This window comes from Zalophus californianus, chromosome 7 (genome assembly GCF_009762305.2).
Source record: "Zalophus californianus isolate mZalCal1 chromosome 7, mZalCal1.pri.v2, whole genome shotgun sequence".
Taxonomy (NCBI): Eukaryota; Metazoa; Chordata; class Mammalia; order Carnivora; family Otariidae; genus Zalophus; species Zalophus californianus.
The window spans coordinates 52,118,461-52,142,241 of record NC_045601.1 but is presented as its reverse complement, the minus strand read 5'-3'; the positions used below and the strand labels follow the sequence as shown (position 1 = coordinate 52,142,241).

Here is a 23,781-nt window from a genome sequence, read left to right as displayed (position 1 = left end):
TGAGCAGAGAGAGCCTATAAGAGATTAACATTCCTTTTAAGTTGCGATTTCAACTGACCCAGTTAGGGAAGGAGACTGTTCTTTCTGGTCTACCCACATCACTTAAAAAGAAGCTGAAGTTGGTCCAGGCAAATGGGAGGGAGGGTAGATAGAAATTGCCAAGTAATGATAATAGCTAACTTTTATTCATTCATTCAACAGATAATTATTGGACATCTGTTTTTATGTGCTACCACTGGTCTAGAGAGTCCAGTAGTGAACAAGAAAACATGTCCATCTTCATGGAGCTTACAGCCTACTAGGGTAGACAGAATCAACAAGAAAATAAATAATGTCAAGTAGTGTTTGAGACTAAGAAGAAAAAATAAATCAAGATGAGGAGCTAGAAAATAAGAACAGGTGTTATTTTAAACAACTGAGGCATACACAAGGATAGATTTAGCTTTTTGTTTTGTTTTGTTTTGCCACATTAAGTACTAAGGCAGGCAACTGTGTTAAGGCCTTAAAGAGATCAAGGTGCTATTATCTCAGTGACAGGAATTGTGAGTGTCTTATTTTGCAGATGATAAAACTGAAGCTTAGGGACACTAAATAACTTGTCCAAGGTTAGACAGCTAAGCAGAACCAGGATATGGACCCTGGCAATCTGGCTATTACTTATTTCTGTATTAATTAGCTTTTGCTGAGGAAAAACACAACCCCCAAATCTGTGGCTTGCATATGTATTTCTTGCTTGTGTTATATGAGCGCTGGAGCTCTACCATGCTCAGCTGGGCTTCTTGTGTTCTAACATTCTTAAAGCAAGACTTGAACTTTTTTTAATTTCAGAAGAAGAGTTTAGTGATTCATTAGTTGCATATAACACCCAGTGCTCATTAATGAGCACTCCTTAATGCCTGTCACCCAGTTACGCCATCCCCCACACCTCTCCCCTTCAGCAACCCTCAGCTTGTTTCCTAGAGTTAAGAGTCTCTTATGGTTTTTCTCCCTCTCTGATTTCGTCTTATTTTATTTTTCCCTCCTTTCCCTATGATCCTCTGTTTTGTTTCTTAAATTCCACATATGAGTGAAATCATATGATAATCGTCTTATATATATATATGTATATATGGGTGTATCTATATATAATGGAATATTACTCAGCTGTCAGAAAATGAAATCTTACCATTTGCAATGATGTGAATGGTACTAGAGAGTATTATGCTAAGACTTGAACATTTAAGCTCTGGACTGCTAGTTTATGACAAGCACCACAAATAGCTCAAGTACCAATCCCACCAGACATACCGCAAGAGGATCAGCAGACCAAGGGGATAAGCCAACGTTGAATCGGTAAGATTTTCCCTCTGTTCGTTTAAAACTCCCAAATGTTGATCACTTAAACTTTTCTCTAAAGTTTAAGGAAGATAAGTTTAATATGCAGTAGGTCACTCTAGTTTAGTGGTTCTTACTCTTTTGGGGTTACAATCTCTTTGATAATCTGATAAAAGAAAAATGTTCATTACTCTACACAATTCTGCATTCAATTAAGGGACACACAGGCTCCTAGAAAAACCATAATCCTCAGTTTGAGAAACCTTAAATTGTTGCATCTTCCAAAATAAATCTCTGCACTGAAAACTTCCTTCTGCTCCTTGGTGATTCGTCTTTTTTTTTTTTTTACTAATTATTTCATTTAATTAAAAGACAGTTAACTCTAATTATTAGCATATCAAACACATAGTTTTGTTATCTAAAACAGTTCTATAGCAAAAAAGAATAAGGGCCTAGCTAGCTATTAAGAACTACTTATTTCAACTTCTCTAAAGACAAGTTTTATTTATGGATTACCTGTGTATAAATTAGTCATCAATATTTTTATTCTATGGTGGCTGATTTTCCCTCTATATTCAGTGGCTTACAACAAGAATGTTGTTCAATACAACTCTGGTCCCTGAGAAATACAAGTATATTTGTAAATTATCCTAAGTCACATATAACTTTGTTTTTTTTTTAAAGAGAAGGTACATTTACCCTCTCCTCCCCCAAATCATGAAATGCATCCCTTGACTACTAAGAAATGATTTAAGTTCTACATCATTTTTAAGTTTCATAGTGTATTGCTGAACTTTTTTTAAAAACAATACTACTAAAATATAAAACAACACAGTGGTGTAAGCAGGCAAGTAAAATAGTAACTTTCTTTTTTTTGTTTTTTTAAAGATTTATTTATTTGAGAGAGAGAGGGAGAGAGAGGGAGAGAGAGGATCCATGCATGGTGGCAGGGAGGGGCAGAGAGAGAGGGAGAAACTTTTGCAGACTTCTGGGCTAAGCATGGAGACTGGCGCAGGGTTCAATCCCAGAAGCCTGAGATCATGACCTGAGCCCAAATCAAGAGTTGGAAGCTTAACCGACTGTGCCACCCAGGCACCCCAATAGTAACTTTTGATACATGTTACCCCAATGTAATTGAATCACAATCTGTAGAGCTCTCATTAATACAACATATCCAAACTATTACATGGCTAATACAAGGAGCTTAAAGTAAACAGGACTATAAGGATGCTTAAATATATACTTACACAAGGCCAGCTGTGTTTGTGACTTGATCTACATTACCTTGTAAGAGAGCTAAGACTTTGAGAGTTGACTACAGAATCATTAAAAAATTGGTATTTTACACCTGAAACTATTAACACTGTATGTTAATTATACTTCACTTAAAAAAATAGGCATAAATAATGGTAATAACATTTGAATTGAAAAGATCTAGGAACAATTATTACTGAAAAGGCAAATTTATATTATTTGCACTTAACAAAATCAGTAATAAAATATTCTTTAGTTTTGAAAGGCAGTATAGTCTTGAGATTAATACAACAAACTCTGGAGACCAAACGCCGGAGTTTGAATCCCTCCTCCACTGTGTAGACAAGCTAAGTGAACAGGGACAAATTTAGATAACCTCTCTGTGCTTCAGCTTCCTCTCATTAAATGGGTGAGTTAATGGGTGAATGCAAGTATGGGGGAAAGAAAACCGAGCACTAGGATGTAAGCTCTATGAGGGTAGATTTTTATCTTTTTTTTCTCACTAATGTACGTAGAGCCTAGGAGAGTGCCTAACCATAGTAGGTGCTCAATAAATATTTGTGGAATAAATGAGATTATAATTATTAATATGGTGATTTCTGCAGAGATGGAAAAATTAAACCAGTTAAGCTCAGTTATTTAAACTTGGAAACTTTCCCTTTCTCTCCAATCTCTCTTCTTTAAAACAAAATGGAAATACAAGCTTTCTGAAGTTGCACGTCCAACTCTTCTCCTAAAGCCCATAGCACCAAAATAGGATTAATAAACTAGTTTTCAGTTGAGCAAGAGTGCCATCTAGTGTTCATAAAAACTATAATAAGCTGAAAATTTGGAGTAAATTTTCATCCGGTGTGATGCTGGCCAAGGGAAAAAAACCCATAAATGCAAAATTCATTAGGAAAAAAATCTGCTTTATCAACAGCCAAAATCTTTGAAAGAAAGGTAATTCTAAAGGCAATTAAAGAATTGCAACTTTTAAAATTAGTATATGCCATACTAGAAGAAACAATTCAGAGAGTATACTGAAGTTCTACTTACCACCATAAAGGTTATTCTCCTTTGAATAGAAAGTGGTGTTATTGAACTTATTTTCTCTTTAATGACATGTGTTTTTGGTTTTTATTAGAAGAAACAGAAGTACCCATTATAAAAATTTTGGAAAAATGTACTAAAGCATAAACCATGGCCTAGAGATAACTACTGTTAGCATCTGGAGATTTTATATACATAAGCTATATCTCCTAGATTTTAAATATATATGGGAAAATTTTAATTTTAATCAAATATTTGGCCAAGAAATTAAAAATATGAGAAAACAAGAAATGATTTTTAAAAACTGAAACCAAGAGCTTTCTGTACAATTGAAAAGCCCTCGCCTTAAATAAACACTGTATTCAGTGGAGTAAAAATTTTTTTAAATGGCTACCAATTATGTAATCATTTTGCTCTGGTTCTGCAATAGCCAAAATCCTTAAGGAGTTGAAGCTTATAAAATGAAAAAAGATAAATTATTTCATCTGTTCCCTCTCAGATACCAATAAATTGTAAAGTAAAGTATACCAACTTGAGTTTGGGAGATTTGAATAAAAATTTGGGTTTGCAATTATGTTTAATCTCATTCATTATTCATTAGAGAATGCTCATAAGTTTGGGGCTTTATTTCTAATTCCTTTTCCTCTCAAATCAGAGACACAACTGAGATGTGATCCATAGCTCATTTGATAGTCACTGAATGATGAAAAGAAAGATGTTTGCCACTTCCCACCTTTTAGACCAATGCTGTTTTACTTTTAGTACAAAGAATGGGAAGTAGGGAATTTCCTAAGATTGCACAGGAATAATGGCAGCGGGGGAGGGGGGCAGAAAAATCATGGGGGTCAGTGGGGATGAAGAAGAAGATCAAGAAGCTGCTAGAGGAGGTGGGTAGGCCAATCCAACTGAGCCTTGGTGGGCCCCAGCCAGTAAAGGAGCCAGACCTGGGGAAGGGCATCCATGGCCAGGCTGGTGGTGTGAGGCTCCTTTAAGTAGACCGTGGTTGCAAGGTTGGGAAGGGGACAGACTCTGGGCTCATACTATTACTTGCTGGACCACAGTCTCTTCTAGGCATTGATTAGGTTTCTGGGCATATAAACTAAATCACAACTCTTTTCACAATATGCAGGGAGGCCCACTCTGCCCAATCCCTAGCTCCCAGAGATGATGTTGCGACAGGCTGCTTTAAAAATGATTCTCAATGATCCCTGCCTCCTGGTATTCACTCCATTGTGTAATCTGCTCCCCTTGAGTATGGGCCCGATCTAGTGCCTTGTTTCTAATGAACAGATTAAGGCAAAAGTGATGGCATGTCTCTTCCAAGATCAGGTTATAAAACTGTGACTTCTGTCTTGCTGGCTCTCTTTTGCTGGTTCTCTCTCTCTCTCTCTTCTCAGATGCTTTTCATGAAGAAGGAAATGGAGAAATCTACATGGCACGGGACTGAAAGCAGCCTCCAATCAGCTGCCTGTAAGAAACTGAGGCTCTCAATCCAAAAGCCCTCGAAGAATTGAATCTGGTCAACTGAACCGAGTTCTATGAGTTTGGAAGCACATCCTTCTCCATTTGACCCTTCAGCTGAGACCATGGCTCTAACACCTTAATGGCAGCCTCATGGGAGATTGTGAAGCAGAGGTCCTAGCTAAGCTGTAGCCAGATTCTCAACTCACACAAATTGTGAGATAATAAATGTGTATTGTTTTAAGCCACCAAATTTGTTATGAAGAAATGGATAACTAATTCAATTGTTAAACGAAAAAAAGCTGCTCAAGCCCACCTGGGTGAACCATACCCTAAGAGTCTTTGCCCCCACACTGTGGCAGTCTCTCCAGTTACCATCAAGGCCTGGACCCTGCTTTTCTTCTTGGCACAACGAGGCACTTCTTTTGTGGATTTTCAGATTAGGTTCTCCTTAGTTCACCCGCCTGGTCTTTCTCTCCCACCCAAGGACTTCTGTACCTTCAGCATTAGAAATAATAGGACATATGAGGAAACTTCCTAGCTTCAGTGACCAGACCATCTTGGAATCTAAGTGCATGTGTGGTTTCTAAGATAAACCACCCATCCTGACTATGTATTATTAATTTTATTGCTTTTTGCAGTTTCTTTTCACCATTTACCAACTGGTATGAAAATACTTCAGTATTTTAACAAGTATTACAGTGCCAATGCATCCTAGATGAGTATCAGCCCTGGTTTATGCTATCGGGTTAATTCCTCAGACAAGATTCTAGATCCAAATTCTACTTCCCTTCAATTAGTTTTTAAATATAATTATTAATATAATTTTTGCAACTTCTTTTGGACATCTCAATCTTTAAATTATGATGGTATTACCGTGTGGAAACTACCAAGCTGGAACTACTTATAATGCCCAACACTGTAGTGAGAAGGAGCTTTGACAAAAGTCATAGTTATATGTTCATACATGCACTGACAGATGACAAAAGGAAAATAAAAGGGGGCCACAAAAGGAAACAAAAAAATGAGGCCAAAACTTAGTCTGCAGGAAAGTACAACAGAGCATTAATTTCCAGCCAATCATCAGAGGTTTGGTTTGGGCATGTTGGAGATAGGAGTGTATACTTGTGTAAACAGACGAGTTGAAGAGAAAAGTTAATTATTACATTAAAATTTATATGCTCCATTAAGCTTTGTTATCCTAACCCATCCTGGTCTTTCCCTGCTGTGAATTAATATAACACTCTATATATCAAATAATTTTTCTGCACGCATTTTAAGTCATTTTTCAATATAAAAGTAACACATGCTCATTGCAAAAAAAAAAAGCTATAGGAAAACAGATTAATGTTTAAGAACATAGACACTTAGGAATCAGATATGCCTCCTGCCCTCCCAGTATTCACTACTTGAATTATGTAAGATTCGCCTCAGAGAATTGTTGTAGGTATAAAATTAGATAATGCAGGGAAATGGGCCTTTAAAGAAAGTGCATAGTTTGTATAAATTTTTCCAGAACGCGGATATAAACCTCAAATATAAAAACGCAAAAGTATAGCAAAAATTGAATTTTGCAGATCTTGTGTGATCCAGAGAATGTCTTTAGTGGTTGTACCCTTTAGGCCTGGGGGCCGAGGAAAGCAGTAACCAGGAAGACTAAAAGTGCTTCTTCTTAATGAGAAAGACTAGATTTTGAGAAGTTCCTGTTTCCTTGGCTAAATAAATCAGAAACCTATTCTAATTTTCCAACAAGTGGGTGCATTCGTATTTGTACATTTATTTTGTTTGGGGAAGATATCTTCCTCAAAACCTATAATCCACCTGAAATTTTGCACATGTTATATATAAAATGTTTGTAACAATGCCTGGCACATAATAAGTACTCAATAAAATTAAGTATTTATAATTATTTTAAAGGAAAACTAAAATTTCCAATAATCCCACTCTAAAAGAGAACTACAGCTAATATTTTGGTGCATGTAGAGAATTTGGTACTTGTATTGCATGTGGTGCATGCATATTTCCCCGCTCTATAAAAATATATATATTTGGCACTATTTTAAAAATTTCTTTTCCACTTAAATACATAATCTTTTGTTTCTTGATAAATATATTTTAAAACAATTTTCAATAACCGTATAATAGTCCTTGATAAAGATGTATTATAATTTAATCCACTAATTAATTATTGGATATTCAGGATATTATCCACTTATATAAAAATACATATAGATAATACATTTACATGCTAAAAAGCACTACAGTGATTATCATCATACATAAATCTTTCAAGTGATTTCCTAGATGTGAGCCATTATGTACACATTCCTTTAACAACAGTTGCACTGTTGTCAACATGCCATCATAAAATTTAACATTTTTAGTCACAGTCTTGATTTGCTCTTAAATTTTTTTCTCTATATCATTGCAAAATTCCTAAGGGTAGTGGTTGCCTTCTACTCCTTTTTCTATCCCCCACAGTGCCAGATCAGTGTCAAGCACAAAGAAAAATTCAAAATGAATTCTAACTTTAAAAAAGTATACTCATTTCAGCCTTAGGTGGAGAGGGAGGTCAGCTAGAGGTGCTGTGGGCTTCAGGAGAAAAAAAACAATAACCCTGTCATTCAGTATTTTAAGTATTTAAGTATTCAAAGGAAAAGTCACTAACTATAGTTTCATGCCAACCAATAAAAAGCATTTGATATAAACATGTAGTACTAAAATAACAGAATATTTATTTCAAGGTTTGACTCTTCACATTTTATAACACATCAACTCCCAAATTCAAAGAAGCAGCTATTAAAAACTAGTATAGATTGGAATTAGACACCTCTTAATCTTAATAATTACCACTAAGGAGATAATAATATAATGCACTAAAGGGAATAATAAAAAAAAAAATAAATCAAGATTAAAATACTCATTGTGCTGGAAAAGCCAAACATAACTCTAGCTTGAAGTCAAATTTTTCTTTAGAAAATTACTCATATATTAAACTGAAGAAAGAAAAAAAAGGGCTTGCCTTACATCCATTCTTCAATATTCACTACAGGCCCAACTGTGCAAGGTTTGTTTAAATCTTTAGCATCTAAGGAAGATGAACTAAACTTTTAATGGAGCACTTAAGAACAAAGCAAATAGAATTATTTGTTAGTAGCTGTTACTAATGAAGGAAGTATAGCATTTAGATTTTGACAAGATTTATTGCCAAAATCATTTTGATTCATCATGCTATACTAGATTTTTAGGGCACCTACCATAGATATCAAAACTCTGACCTAATAAGTGGTATACAAAATTATACAAAATGGTAGGTACTATTATGAATTTGAAAATATTTTGTACTTAACAGTATAGTTATGATGGGATTTACAATTAGAAAATACTGATGAAGTATTTTAAAATTTAATTTGCAACATATAGGCAACAAAGTTAAAAACACATTACGTTAATTTAAGTACACAATTCAAATTGAGTAATTTCTTAAAATCAATATATAACTTATTTCACAATTTAAGCAATCAAGATTAAGATGTTCCATTTTGATCAGATAAGTGTTGAATTATGGAAGGGATAAGAAAAAAGTTACTTTACTGCACTATTTAAACATAATCCTTCATGGTTCTACTAACAATCTTCCACAATAATGGAATAAAAGAATCCAAAAACTTTAAAGTATGCATGGGAGACATACAAACAGAAAAATGATTTCTGTATGAGCTCAAAGTAATACAATCTGGGCTTGATTTCTAAAAAGGCAACTGAGGCCCCTTTTCTTTTTAGCTGTAAACAACTTGCTGTTATGACATGTAATGCAATACCATAATTTGGGAAATTTCAAACATTCACAATCCACAGGAAAAATACTCAACACTCCTACACTATTTTTTTTTTTTTTTAAGCCCACAATAGTGCAGTCTTTCAGCTACAAAGCCAGAAGCCAGTTAAAAAACCAGTACTTTTCCACTAGAGTTACTTATGGGGCGGGGAAGGGGATGTTTGACACTGCAAACGTTAGGGTCTAAAATAAGATCATTGCAAGGAGTTACTACAACACTCACGCTGCCAGCACTGTCATGGCAACAATGAACTAGCTAGGAGAATGCTCTTTTAACATTCAAAGCAAACCTTGAGTCTATTACTCATGGAAATATACCAAATTTTCTTTTAGGCAGTTCACTAAAGAAATCATCTTACTTGGTAATCTCTTAATGTAAAAATAAACCTTTCACAGACCATATTTCCAAGATCACAGTCCAGAGTCTCCTTGTAATCAGCTGAAATTTGTAACGATGACATACTAAAAATTATGTACCACAATGAAACATGAAATTAATCAGGTTCCAAATGCAACTTCAAGATGGGTCAGGGTTTAAAGAAGAATTTGGTATGCATTTTACTAATGTCTAAGAATGTGGTTTCCCCTAGAAACACCAAAGTTTTACATTTCATCCTGAAGGAAAACAAATTTGGAACAAAAAGTAATAAATATTTTCACTGCTAGGAGCTTTATATTAAATTTTTATTCAGAAAGTGCAGTATAATGGTGAAAAGTGTGGTGTCTGTGGAGTCTCAATGCCTGGGTATGAAACCTGGCTCTTCTTACTAGCTACAATACCTCGGGCAAGTTATTTAACCTCTCTGGGCCTTGATTTTTCCTCATGATAAAGTAGGGATAATAATACCTACTCTTCAGTGTTGTTGTGAAAACTGAACATATATATACACACATATTTATGTGTGTATATATATGTATACATGTATATATATATTTATTCATATATATATGAAAAGGGCTAAGAACCAGGCTCACCATAAAGAATGCCTATTCTTACCACATTTAGAAGTTTACATTCTGCCAAACTAGAAAGATGAAAAGACTATATGCAGGTGACTTACGGTAACTTGGTTCCAATGGCACAACAGATTTTAATGGGGAGAGGCATGGCAGCTTAGGAGGAGTCTCAAAGACACACGCCACACACAACCAAGCAAATTCAAGAAATCTAACGTGGTACAAAATCTCTTCAAGTCCTGTTACCTTTCCTGGGGTATCTCTGATTACTTTGTTTTAATCATATCAAGCTGTCTAAGCTGGGCCAGTAGCTGGCAAGAATGAAAGGACGGTTTTGGGGACTTTCAGTTGAGTATGTCAGGATCCCATTGTGGGGAGCAGAGTAGGAACACTGACAGCACAGCTCTAATCTCCTTATTAGACCTTCAAGGCTAACAGTCTGTAGCAGATAACTTGCCTGAAGTATCAGGTATGAATCGACCAGGCACAGAAGATTCAGTTGCTTACTGACAACATTGACAACAACTAACTAAACAAGCCATGATTTGCTTTTCCTATATTATGCGTCCCTGGAGATGTATTTGAAAGTCAAAAGCTCACAAGTGGAATAATAGACTAACATGATATCAAGGGAGGAAACTAGTTCCCAGAAAGCTAAAACAATATTTATAAAATCCTTAATTTGCTTCCTAGAGGGGTTTTTTTCCTCTAGGGTGCTATCCTCTGGGCCAGGGAACCTGGAAAGTAGATGCAAACTTTTCCAGCTGCTCAGGAACTTGGGGTGCCCTAAAAAGCATATCGTGTCAGGGGCTCAATTTCCCATCTCTTTTCTATCACACTGTGGGGGCAGAACAGAATATTAATAGTTAACATTCACCGAGTGCTTACTGGATTCCAGTAAGCACCGCACATGTTACCTCATCTAATCCTTTCAACTCTGTGAGGGAACTGAGGTTTAAGGAGGTTATGTAATTTCCCCAAGGTCACAGAGTTTGGCAGAGCAAGACTTAAAGCCAGGTCTGACTAACTCCAAAGCCCATGATCTTGACAATTATACTCTAATCCTGTTCAAATACTGAAGCAAAGGCCTTGGCCGTAGACCTCCCCATGTACACTTGACCACCCGGATGGCACATGCAGCTGCCCGCCTGCAACTCTTCCCTGCTGGTGCCATCCTGACATAGCAGAATGGTGTTAGACTCCAAGGAGGGGATGGATGCTACACATCTGCCATCACCACTATGGCAAACCTCTGAGCATGCCAAACACCTACCTTGGGGCAGTGGCTGGTTAGAAGAACCCTCTGCTAAAGTTGGACATCAGCACTAATCAGCTTATATATAAAAATTCAATGTACAGAGGCAATTAGGAGTGTTAATATATGTGGATACAAAGTGTGGGATGTACGAAAAATCCTGAAGTAATGCCAGTTTGGAGTTTGACTCATTAACTAAACCACCTCAGATCAAGCTTATCATCATCATCAACAGCACTGCCAATATTTATTGAGCACTTACTATGTACTTCTACATGCTTTACACGTTCATTTAATTCTCAAAACTACTCTGAGTTTGGTATTATTTTTACCCTCATTTTACAGATAATTAGTCTCAAAGAGTTTATTCATAAATAAATTTGTAAGTTACAAAGTATTGAAGGTTACAAAATGCTTTACCAATATGATCTTTTTAATAATCAAATCACAAGGTAGACAATTATGTAAATTCACAGATGAGGAAACAGACTACAGAGGTTAATTTATTCATGAGCATATATGGCTGGTAAAGAAAATCCAGTAAGATCTTTATTTTTTTACAGTAAGATCTTTAAATCACTCTGAAGTAATATGTCTAGTCAATGTGAGACTGTACACTTCAAATAGTTAGAAAGCAAAATAAATCAAGAAATGTTTTTTAAGCAGAATCATTATTAAAATTAAGTGAAACAGCCTTTTCCCTGCCATGTCAAAAGACAGATAAGCATAGTGTTTGGCATATAGAAGGTACACAACAAATACCTAATAAATGATATGAGAAGAAATAATTCACTAGGTTCAATGGTAAAATCTAGAGTGTCTCAAAAAAAATTCAATTATTTCTTAGAACCTCTGTCATCAACAAAACTGAATCAATACAGATTATATTTTATAATTTAAGTCTGCCAATGCATACATTACTTGTTAGATGAAAAAGTAGACACACCTTAATTTGGTGAGGTGTTATCATTATACAACTTTGAGAGACATTGTTTTGTGAGAAAACCTGTCTCCCTATCATTTAAATCGCTTTTTACTTTTGAAAGGCTTCTCTTAAATATGTCCTTCAGTACCACTGAACATATCACTCTACCACTATTTTGCAAGGCTTGGCCTTTATCACATGATTGGAAGAATATCTTGCTGTGTTTAGGCTATGAATAGCATTTGAAAAATTACTCAGTTATAATTATAGACAGCTAACACCTGCCAACTTGCTAGAAAATGAAATCATGTAAAATTTTAAGATGAGTGTGCAATGCTTGTCAAACGCTTAAGTATCAAAACAGTAAATGCTTACTTTTAGTGGGGTAAACTAAGATTCTAACTAGACTTTACTGAATATTACACATAGAATTGACACATTATCCTACCTAATTTTTAGAAAGTATATTAGCTTGTCAATTTAAACAATTTTAAAGTTAAAACACTAAAGGAATACTATTTATACTATTAAATGAATACTCTTCATTTAATGAATATGTATATATGAAAGTTGATTTGGATCACTCACAAAATTCACATCATAAATTTTGTTTCCCTTTAGCATGGTTTAAGTTGTTTTAAGGTAATTTTATAGTACAAATAATAATTTATAAATCTATGAAGTGGTTTCCCTTTTTATATTAAAAATGGGGTAAGACATGGAACACTACACCAAAAACTAATGATGTAATATATGATTAACATAACAATAAAAAATTTTTAAAAAATGGGTTAAGAATAAAATATAAAACTAAAAATATCTTTCTAAGGTAACGACATATTTCACTGCAATCTAATAAAATTTTCCTATTTTGTTATATAAAAGAGATTAGAACATGAGAAGACAGATAATTCTTGTGTTGCCAAATTTCACTTTTTTTCTTATAAATGGAAAAATGTCAAAAACTGTGACAGTCTACTAGTAACACTCAGACTTTTAACAATAACATTGTCAAATGGAAAGATCCAATAAATGGTCCTGTTATCCTACAAAACTCCCTAAGTATTTCCAGTGAAAAAGCATTTTTTAAAAAACAAACATCTTTTATTTTTTTAAGATTTTATTTATTTATTTGAGAGAGAGAGAGAGAGAGAAAGAGCATGAGCGAGAGGAGTGAGGGGCAAAGGGAGAAGCAGACTCCCTGCTGAGCAGGGAGCCCAAAACAGGACTCCATCCTGGGACACTGGGATCATGAGCTGAGCCGAAGGCAGATGCTTAACTGACTGAGCCCTCCCAGGTGCCCCCCAAAACAAACATCTTTTAAAAGATTTTTTAAAACGCACAAACATTATAAATGTATCTTTATCAGCACTAGTTTAACGTGGTGTAGTAACCAAAAGGGAAAAAAAGCAAAGCATGGAATGTTTCCATAGTATGCCTATTTAGCTGAGGTTTTCATATTTCAATTTCCAGTCTGCCCAATGCTGCCAAACAATACCATCATCAAATATTCTGAGGAACTCTCAGATGCCCCTGAGTACACTGTGCCTGCATAATTAAAGTAGTAGGTAATTTTATCAAGGTCATCAAAGGTCTCATTGTAATAAACGTGGTCTAGAAAAGTTGGGTCAAAATAAGTCCTATTTTCCATTGACTTCTATTAAAAAAAGCAAGTATTTTACCATATGGTTTGACAAAAATAGACTGATTTGAGAAATTGTGACAAAGAGATTAAAACTGGTGGCAAACCTTGCTTGGTGCTAATGTACTTCCAGCAGTACTTTCATCCTTCTATGCATTTTAGGCACTGTCCCCCTCCCCCAGCATCTCCCTTGTCCTTCCACAAGTTCTAAAAATTTCCCCATTTCTACGGTTCCCCCAGTCCATGTTAATTTGCTTCCACATAAACACTGTTTTCAAATATGAAAATTCTATGTGATTAAGACATGATACCAAATAGGACCCTTTTGTATCAAAGTTTTAAGTGATTGATAACCCTTTATTATACGCAAGATTCCATGTCTACTTTCTGTCAGGTCAGCTTCAGCAAATCCTCAAATTGGCTGTTTGAGTTATTATTTTCTATTCAAATGGTTAAAAGATATCCTGGAAATTTCTAGTGGTCACCAAAAGGAAAATGAATATAACTCTAAAAGAAAACAGCACACCCACACCTATTTTCTAGTTCTTTTACTCCACGAATGATCTGTAGAGCACTTTAAGGGCACAAAGTGTTAAAGATGCGAAAATCTAATTAAGCTAAACTATTGTTTCACAAGGTCCTTCATAATGTCGCGAGCAACCCATGACCTTAAACTGAAAGCTAATAAGCAAGTGTTTAACACCCCATTTTTCTGCAAAACACTACATCCCATTTATAAATTAAACAACATGCTAAAAAAAAAAAATTTTAAATTAATCATTTTTTTTTTTCATGCCAGAGACCATCTGGGGCACTGTAACAGGAATTAAATATTTGAAATCTGAAAACTTAAAAAAAAAAAAAGAGTATCCTTGTTAGTTTCAGTCTTTCTGAAGTCAGAACAAAGGAAGAGGACAGGGTGTATTTATATATTATAAAGAGGACACTGAGGGTAGATAGTACAGATATGATTCATCCTGTAAGCCAGTGGGTTAAAAAAAAAAAAAAAAGATAAGCTCTTACTTTGTCTGCAAACCGTTTAGGAAAAAAAAGTAGTTAAAAGCTGCATTCAGTTTCTTCACATTCTCCACCCAAAGAAATACAGACAACCTGAGGGTAAATAGCATTCCCCACGGAGATCAAAAGCTACTGAAGAAAGTGGTCAAAGGTAGGAATGAGAGGAGGCACTGAATAGAGAAGTTAGGAGGCTTTCTGAAGGAAAGGGGCTGAGTTCTCAGTATATTAATAAAATAAGAAAGGCCAGAAAATAGTGGATATGGAAGAAAGAAACTTAGTGTAAATACTGAAAGAAGACTCTCATATTTGCTGTGGCCGAGAGTAGCAGTGAATTGTTTGAGATGCACTACCTTAAATTTTTGGCTTTGACTAGACATAGCAGTAAAAAAGAAATCAAAACAAAACAATCAGTTTAAAAGGCCAAATCTGCTTCTAGAATGTTCCTAATCTCATGTTACATTTTATATCATTATAAATTATGTTTCTAATCTAACAGAATCTAAATTATAACTAGACCAAAGCAATATTTTATCTAGTGAGAGAGTAGATCAGTTCTAATAGCAGCCTCTGACTAAACTTGACTACCTTGCATCCCCCTTCTTCCCCACCAACAGAAATTTTTTTGTTCAAGTGATGGGGGTGTCCTGGCTGTTAGGGGCTGAACGCAGATTAGTCCAAACCAAAACCAGAAACGCCCAATTTCCTTGCCAATGACTAGCTTAGAAAAGGGCATGTGATCCAACCCTAGTCAATAAAAACTGACAGGAAATCTGCTGGAGGCTGAGAAAAGCTTATCTTCCCTGAGAGACACAAGTGAAGAAACTCTTCTCATCTGTAGATGGGTCATGACTGCACATGGAGCTTGGAACTGCTGAGGCAACCTTGCCACCATGGGTAGAGACAGTACTTGCTATGCTGAGGAAAGGAAAGCAGAGAGATAGAAGGCAAACAGGTAATGTAGTTTGATAATGAATCAATCAGTTAAGCTTGAAACTGCCCAACCTCAAGATTATACTAAGCAATACATTTCTTATTGTTAAACCTACAAACTATATATTACCCAAATTGGATATCAAAAGGATACTCTAACTGCAACCCTTAACAACTGAAATTTGTATCATACCCAACAGCTAAAGTTTCATTTCTCCTTGTGGGGGGTAACAATGCTTCACTAAATGAAAGCCTCCTCCACCCGACTTAACAAGATATATACTTTGTTACTTGTTCCAAATTTTCTAAAACCACATTACTTTCAGATAGTGTTAATTGCTGGCATGCTTATAAGAAAACAGTTTTCCTTTTTCACAGTACAGAAATGAAAATGATCAAATGACCATTCTCAGAAAAGTACTTGGCTATTTTGAACACTCCTCATAATCTTTTGATGAATATTTACACACTCACATTCCTCCCTTAATTATGTGCATCATAAAGACTACAGTTCACCAGTAGACCATACTAATGTATCTGGCCAGTGTTAATACACCTGTTTCTTTGTTTAGAGAATCAAACATATCGAAAAGGTATTATGGTTAGGTTAAGAACAACAACAACAACAAACCCAGCATAAATAAAGCCTACTATGAGAATAGAAGACCTTACTCAAAAGCAGGGAACAAGTTTTATTGATCTTCCAGTCCAGTGCCTGGCACAGAACAGTTCTCAAAAATGTGTTCAACAGATTTAAGTATGTTGATGTGAAATCAATAAATCAAGAACAGGAATACAGAGAATGCTCTCTCCCAATGTGCCAATTTTTTACAGGTTTAGCCATTCTGAATTGAATCCATCCTACCCCTACCCCACCAACTCTCTTCCTGACTATGGTAGTCTGAGCTGATTTACAGCAATTAAGAGCAAGTACAGCTGCAGGAATTGCAAATTCAGTTCAGCTTCTGCTACTCTATCAATGAATAACAGAAAGCATTATGGAGCACTACATTTTATAATTTGGTTTCTCACGTGAGGCTGAAGCGGTATATGGAAGCCAGATGACATTGGACATTACGTGACATCTTAAGTTTAAATTCTATCCTCCAGGATTTTAGGCAGGAGAGTAACATGATCAGATTTCATTTTAGATAAATGACTCTGAAGTTATGTGGAGGATGGATATCAAGGTGGAGGATGGGTTAAGTCTGGAGAAGTGACAGATAACAATGTCAGAACTACAACCATAGTAGCAGGGACAGAAATCCCTTCAGGAGCTTTTTCTAATCAGATGTATCACAGGCAACTTAATCTCCACATGTCTAAAATAGAACTCATCACTCCTCCCAAACTGATCCTTTACCACTATTCTGTCTCAGGAAATGGCTGAACTATTCACCAAGTACTTCAGGCCAGAAACCAGAGAGCATCCTTGATTTTGTTATTTTCCTCATCTCCTATACCCAATTCAATACTATATCCTGTGGTTTCTAACTCTTAGCAATCTCCCAAACCCATACATTGTTTCCCACTTTTCCCCACTATATCCTACTCCACCATAATTTTTGCTTTGGACTAGTGGAATAACCTCCTAACTGATGTTGCACATCCACCCCTGACCCCTGAAATTCATTCTCTGCATTGGTCCCAAAGTAATCCTTCAAATACACCATGGATCATGTCCCCATCTTGCTCAAAACCCCTCAGTGGATTCCAATTGTTACTAGGATAAAGTCTACCACTCTTAACTTGGCCTACAAGATCCTGTTACCCAACTCCTGCCTAAAGACAGTAAGAATTCCTAATATTATTGAGCATTTCTTATGTGCTATTGCACTGTGCTATGCTTTGCAAGCATTGTTTCATTTTATTCTCATTGTGAGCATCGTCTTCATTTTGCAGATGAGGAAACTGAGTCAAGGAGAAATTATGCAACTTACTCAACACTGCAGAGCTAATAAGGTATTGGAGCCATATCTGACAGAGAATGTGCTTAAGTTTTCACTCTCCCTTCAAAAATATGCTCCAACCACATTGTGTTACTTTCCGTTCCTAGAACTCATCTGCACTCTCTTGCCATGAGCTCTTTACACAACTGTTCCCTATGTGTGGAATGTCCCCCTCACAAATTTCATTTTTGTCTGGATTATGTCTATTCATTTGTCAAACCTCTGCTGAAATGTCATCTCTTCAGGGAAGTCTTCCCTTACTATCTAAAATTACATTATTTGTTTATTTCTTTATGGTCTGTCTCCAGTAAAATGTCAAAATTGTTCACCACTGGTTCTTAGAACGGCATTCGCCAGGGGTTCAATAAACATTTGTTGTCTGAAGACATGCATGAATAATGTGGGGATGGAAAATGCTTAATCTGGTGACTTTATTCAGGCTGATAAGAAATAAAAAGAAACCAAATACGAATTTGTTCATCCACTGGATATTTAGTAGCTTCCAGGTCCCAGCCAATACTCCTGAGAACTTAACGGCCCTTCCGAGGGGACAGGCATAAATGTGATGATAGCACAATATAAGTACAGTGCCTGTTATAATAGTAGCAGGAATTAAGTGCAATAGATGCAGAGATGCAAAAAGAGTATAATCTATGGAAAACCTTCACAGTGGAGGAGACTCTTGAACTTTTTTCCAGGATGAATGAACCCTGAAATATATATCACATAGCCCATGTCTTTCACTTATGAAAAAGGAGAGGACCATTCATTTTATACGGGGGCACTTTACATCTCCTTTAATTCTCACAACAGCTCTATGTTATTATTCCCATTTCAGAGATGTGGAAATCCAAACTCAGATAGATCAAGTAACTTGTCCAAGGTTATGCAGTACATTAATAAAGGAGGAGAATTTGAGCCCAGGTCTGACTCCAGTACCCATTTACTTACCAATATATCACAGTCCTCTGACCCTGCACTCCCCAGAGCCTAATTACTTCTGTTTTCAATATAATTCTTAACTAAATTGGTTATCTGCTTTCCCATTTGAATATAAATAAGCAGCAAAATTAAAGATTCAGGAAGAGAACAAAGTATACTGACAGTAAGGGAACAGAAAAACTATTAAAAATTGAACACAAAAATTCAAAAAACATGGATCATGCAGTCCTATACACTCCACCTCAGTTAAACAATAGTACTTGATGTGCCTAATGATGATCCCATTATGGGAAAAAAAATGGTTGTTCTAGACACTACAGTCTAAGAAATAGAGAAATAACTTTCAAGGCTTAAAAGGGTAAACTTCAGGTATCTAGAAAATTAATTCCTCTTGGATAACTCTGGATAAATGAATTGTAACAACTGTTCCCAAACTATTGTGTGAAGAAATATCCCAAGATTTTGAACAGTCTTCATTTTATGGACATGATTATTTTTCTGTTGCTTTAAACTAACCAAAATAGAAAAACTATTAATCTTAGCTTACATATATATACCTAAGTAAACTATAAGTTTTAAGAACTTCCCATAAATGACCTCGAACACATGGATTGAGTAATTTAGAGTGACCAGCATAGTGTTACTGACCATTCTTAGGATCTAAAAACAACCTTTCTCTAAACAAACAAGCCCAAACAAAACCCTCCTAATAAATCTTCCAATAAAACAGGAGAAATTGATTATGTAGAGAACAGGAGGAAAACTAACATTTTTAAACTGTTGCACTGAAAACTTAAGTAGGTATGTATGTGAAAAAGAAAAATCAAACAATTGAGGCAAACACAGAGAAAACTAATGAATAATTTACTATGAGCATTTCTAGCATTCACTCAACCTGGGTTCAACTTTTCAATCTGAAGATGTTAGCTCCTTTATAACATAGGCTTTTATTATTTTATGTAATTCATTTTTTTTTAAAAAAGAAAGGTTGTCTTTAGAGAACAGACCCTGATTTTTTTGTTTTGCTTTTAAGAACATGAGAAAACTTTCACCAATTATCCTGAACAAGTGAAGAAACATTTAATATCCTTTATCATTTGAGAGGCTTTTAAATGAGAAACTTTCCACACAGAATATTGTTTGTAACAATGTGACAAGTATACTGGCTGTACTTCCTAAAAACATGTAAAAATAAATGTAAGAAAAAGCAAGTCTTTACTTGCAATTAACTAACTTTCTCACACTTCGAGGAATGCAGTTTCTGCTAAAACTCTCTAGAAAGACGATTCTTGTTTACTTGTATTTGAAAACTGCTTTTACTTTAGTTCCTCTTGTACAGTTTTGGCCCCAGATTCAATGTTTTACAAGCCACTCTAAATTTAAGATGTAGAGAATTCGTAATGGGTTCACATAACCACCTAGCAGCAAATACAAAGTGAATAACTGCAAGTAAAACTGCACTATACTAGATGGACAGTTGTAATTACAATGTTTTCTTACCTGGACGCTCTTCAAAATAAATTCACTTTTCTCTCTTACATCTTTAAAGGGACATCTCTTAGAAAGCATAAGCAGATGAGCAAGAAGTTTATTCAACCCATCCAAAGAAACAGCATTTGAAAGCCCGTGTGATGGACGAAGAGGCGTCTCTTTCACCGAACGAAGATACTCGGTTTTTCTCAAAATGGTTTGCTTAATGTTTTCCAGTGCTGTCTCTCTAGTAGTTGAATCTCTACTGCACAGTCCATCCCATCTCACTTCATTCTCTCCTTCAGCCATGACAACTGGAGATTTTTTTCTTTGCCGTCTTCAGTTACCCTTCAGCATGTCCCCAAAAGCACTTTGTATTTTTAAAACGAGAAATGTTAGAATAAAATCGGAGAAATCGAATCGTCATGAAAACACAAATGTCTGGGAGGCATCTGGAACCAGAAGTGTCTTTTATATTAATGGCTTTCAACCGATCTGCAAGACAGAACTCACCCTCTCCTACATGAAGGGGCAGTCTTCTTGTCAGAGACTAAAAAAAGTTGGAAAGTTGGAACCCTACAGCGCAGGCTTTGCTGGAAAGGCAGTCTCGGGGAAGTGTTCTCCTCCGCCTCCCGGGGTCAGCGGATATCCTCACGTTGTGGAGCTGTCAAACCCGTGCTCTGCCCAAAAAGGCTGGTAACAGTTGAATGCGCTCCAGCCATTCGGCGTTTTTGGTCTGGGCAGCCACTGTGTTCTCAGGAGCATTCCCACCCCGCCCCTCCTCCGGCACCAGTCTCCGCCCTCTGCAGCTCCTCCCTATCCCTCAGCGGCCAGCCGGGAGCTGGCGGGGAAATCTCGCCAAACCCTTGCTCACCGGCTGCCGCGGCTGGAGACCCAGTCACTCCTTGGTGGCGGCAGCTTCTGGCAGCCGCTCTCTCAACTGCAGCGCTGGAGGAAAGTGTCTCCGGCCCCGAAAATTCTGGATCCCCGAGCAGACGCCACTTCTTTTCCTATACCTGCGTCCTCGCCCACCGCCCATTAAACCTGACGAGCACAGGGCTGGGCAGCAATCCCCGAAAGCCAGGCTGGGCCGCGGAGCCGGCGGGGAAGCCAGGCCGGAGACGCAGAGCCCGCCCCTTCGGCCAGCCCCATCGGTGGGGCTCGGCCCAGAGGGCGGGAGCAGGGAGGGGAGATGGGGTCCTCACCCCCAGCCCCTCCCCTTTCCCCGCCCGGCATTAACCAGGAGCCGCCCCTTCCCCAGCGCCCTCTTCCCCGCCCTTGCAGATGCGACCCGCGGAGGCAAAGCCATTGGAAAAAGCCCCGCCCTCCGGCCGGCTACCTCCAGACCCCAAGTCCGCGAGCGGCCGCCAACTGCGGCCGGCTGCTACGCATGCGTGATGGCGAGCAAGGCGCATGCGCCTAAGGGGCATTTTTGCGTCGGGGGCGTTTGTCGTCCCCTGACGTTTGCGATTCTCCCGGCTGGAGAAGGGGAAAGAAAAGTAAGGAGTTGAAGTATACTGAAACTATTACAGACAAGACAAGCACGGCAAAGAAAGAGGGCGTAAATACACACCTGGAAGAAATTGAGTCCAAATTTAAGATTAGCCTGAAAATAGTGACAGTCTCTTTATTACCCCAAATCCGAGATTTAAGAAGGCAGGGCGGTCTCGCATTGACTTCTGGGAAATGTAGTTTTTTTTGATGTGCCGACGCGTTCTGTTGGCGATAGAAACTACAGTCCCCAGGAGCCACTGCGACGTTACCTGTAGCGGCCTTCGAGCCAACGGTTAGAGCGGACGGACGGAGGTTGATAACGTCGACTTGGTGAGCACTGTAGCTTTGGCTGCCAGTTTTTCTTTGACAGGATTTTTTCCTTCTTCCATTTCCTCGGGGATTTTGGAGACCAGGCTATCTAGAGCTGTCCTCCTTAGTCCAGGGATAGTGTCAGTAATTTGCCTGGGAAGGAGTAGTCCGAATGCCCCAGGCCGAGGGCGCCTTAAGGCGCGAGGAGTGATTGCGATCCCAAGGGTCTTAGGGAGCAGCAAAAGGCCGGGCTGGAGGGATGCTGTGGAAACCGGTGCATTTTCTGCGGCCTCTGCTTCCGCCCTTTCAGGTGGACTCGCGCGCGAGGGATTAGGTATCTCTGTGCAATTGTACTTTTGTTTGGCATTGAATAGGGGTGTTCTGTGTTTTATGCGCTCAAATGAAATACCACGCAGGGCTTTGAAAGCGAGTTGTCACATCCATTTTGTATGAGACTAAGGGGAAAAGAATCCCCAGTATTCCTAGATATGAATGTTTGCAGGATTTAAGAACATTATATGAAAAAAGACCTATAAAAATCTCCAAAATGAGTATATTTGGAAGATTCATTTGTTTAAAAATTTGTTTTTAAAAAGTCATTCCTCTTGAGAAAAGTCAAGGTGTGAAAGGCAGTCAGTGGACTGAAAACCAAATTAGATTTTAATTCTTCACATTGTGGAATAGATGTGTTTCTAAAAATTGAGCCATGGGGCGCTTGGGTGGCTCAGTCAGAAGAGCATGCAACTCTTGATCTCTGGGTGGTGAGTTCCAGCCCCCATATTGGGTGTAGAGATTACTTAAATAAAAACTTTTAAAAATAAAATTAAAAAATAAAAAAGATAAAAATTTAGTCTTGTGAGGTACTGAGTATACAACAGTGAAAAAGACACATTCCTTATCTAGTTATAGAATCTAATGGTTAAACACACAATTACAGTACAATATGATATCTGGCTATCTGGGATGGCTGGAAAGAAGATCAGTAGCTTAATGCTGGAAAGGCAGGGAAATCTTCATCCCAGGGAAAGAGGGCTAAAAGAACAGCATATGGTGAGGCCCAGGAGTGCTGCAAATTAGCCAAATCACCTATATTTTGGGAGGGATAACTTTTTGTGTATTGATGTACTTTGAAGCTGCGAAGAGACGAGTACCTGAATTTTCCAGATTTTGAAAGTGACCTGTCCTTGAACAGATTTATAGTTTCGATGAATTGGTCTAATTTGGAAAGCCTTGCTACATTCTATGCTACTGGTTTAAATCAGAATTTTTTAAAAATGTGAACTTCTTATGAGTATGATTTCAAAAACTAAAAAAAGATTCCTTTTTTGTCCTTTTTTGGGCTCATCCTCTTTTGTCCATTGCACAAAGAGTAGGGTAGTTTATTAAATCTAGGTCCCCTTTTTACTGCATAGTTGAATATAATCCCTTCCATACCCATGGTTTCGCTACCACCTGTGACTTTTAAATGTATAGCTCCACCCACCTTTACCTTTCCAGCTTTCATATATCCATTTCCTTGATATTTCTTTTTTGACGTCTCAAAAGCACCTCAAGTTCAACATGCCTAAAACCAAATGCATGGTTATCTCTAATGAGTTTGATTCTTTTTTTTTTTTTAAAGATTATTTATTTATTTGAGAGAGAGAGAGCATGAGAGGGGGGAGGGTCAGAGGGAGAAGCAGACTCCCTGCTGAGCAGGGAGCCTGATGTGGGACTCGATCCTGGGACTCCAGGATCCTGACCTGAGCTGAAGGCAAGTCGCTTTACCAACTGAGCCACCCAGGTGCCCATCTAATGAGTCTGATTCTTTTTTTTTTTTTTTAAAGATTTTATTTATTTATTTGAGAAAGAGAGAATGAGAGATAGAGAGCACGAGAGGGAAGAGGGTCAGAGGGAGAAGCAGACTCCCTGCCGAGCAGGGAGCCTGATGTGGGACTCCATCCCAGTACTCCAGGATCATGACCTGAGCTGAAGGCAGTTGCTTAACCAATT

The 23,781-nt window shown here is 37.3% G+C and overlaps 2 protein-coding genes across 5 annotated transcripts in view; one reads left to right on the top strand and one right to left on the bottom strand.

Moving 5' to 3' along the window:
- Window positions 1–21,209, bottom strand: part of SESN1 (sestrin 1) — a 113,355-nt gene extending 92,146 nt beyond the window's left edge. Inside the window, exon 1 of one of the 2 annotated variants that reach the window (XM_027602052.1) lies at window positions 20,017–21,209. In XM_027602052.1, coding sequence (XP_027457853.1) covers window positions 20,017–20,295 — 279 coding nt within the window. In that variant the 5' untranslated portion in view covers window positions 20,296–21,209. The remainder of the gene's footprint in view (window positions 1–20,016) is intronic. The other variant, XM_027602049.1, reaches the window with a different exon arrangement.
- A 390-nt stretch (window positions 21,210–21,599) lies between these two features.
- Window positions 21,600–23,781, top strand: part of CEP57L1 (centrosomal protein 57 like 1) — an 88,689-nt gene continuing 86,507 nt past the window's right edge. For all 3 annotated transcript variants that reach the window (XR_003521612.1, XR_003521613.1, XR_003521614.1), the window contains exon 1: window positions 21,600–21,810. The gene's annotated coding sequence lies outside the window, so the exon portion shown is untranslated. The remainder of the gene's footprint in view (window positions 21,811–23,781) is intronic.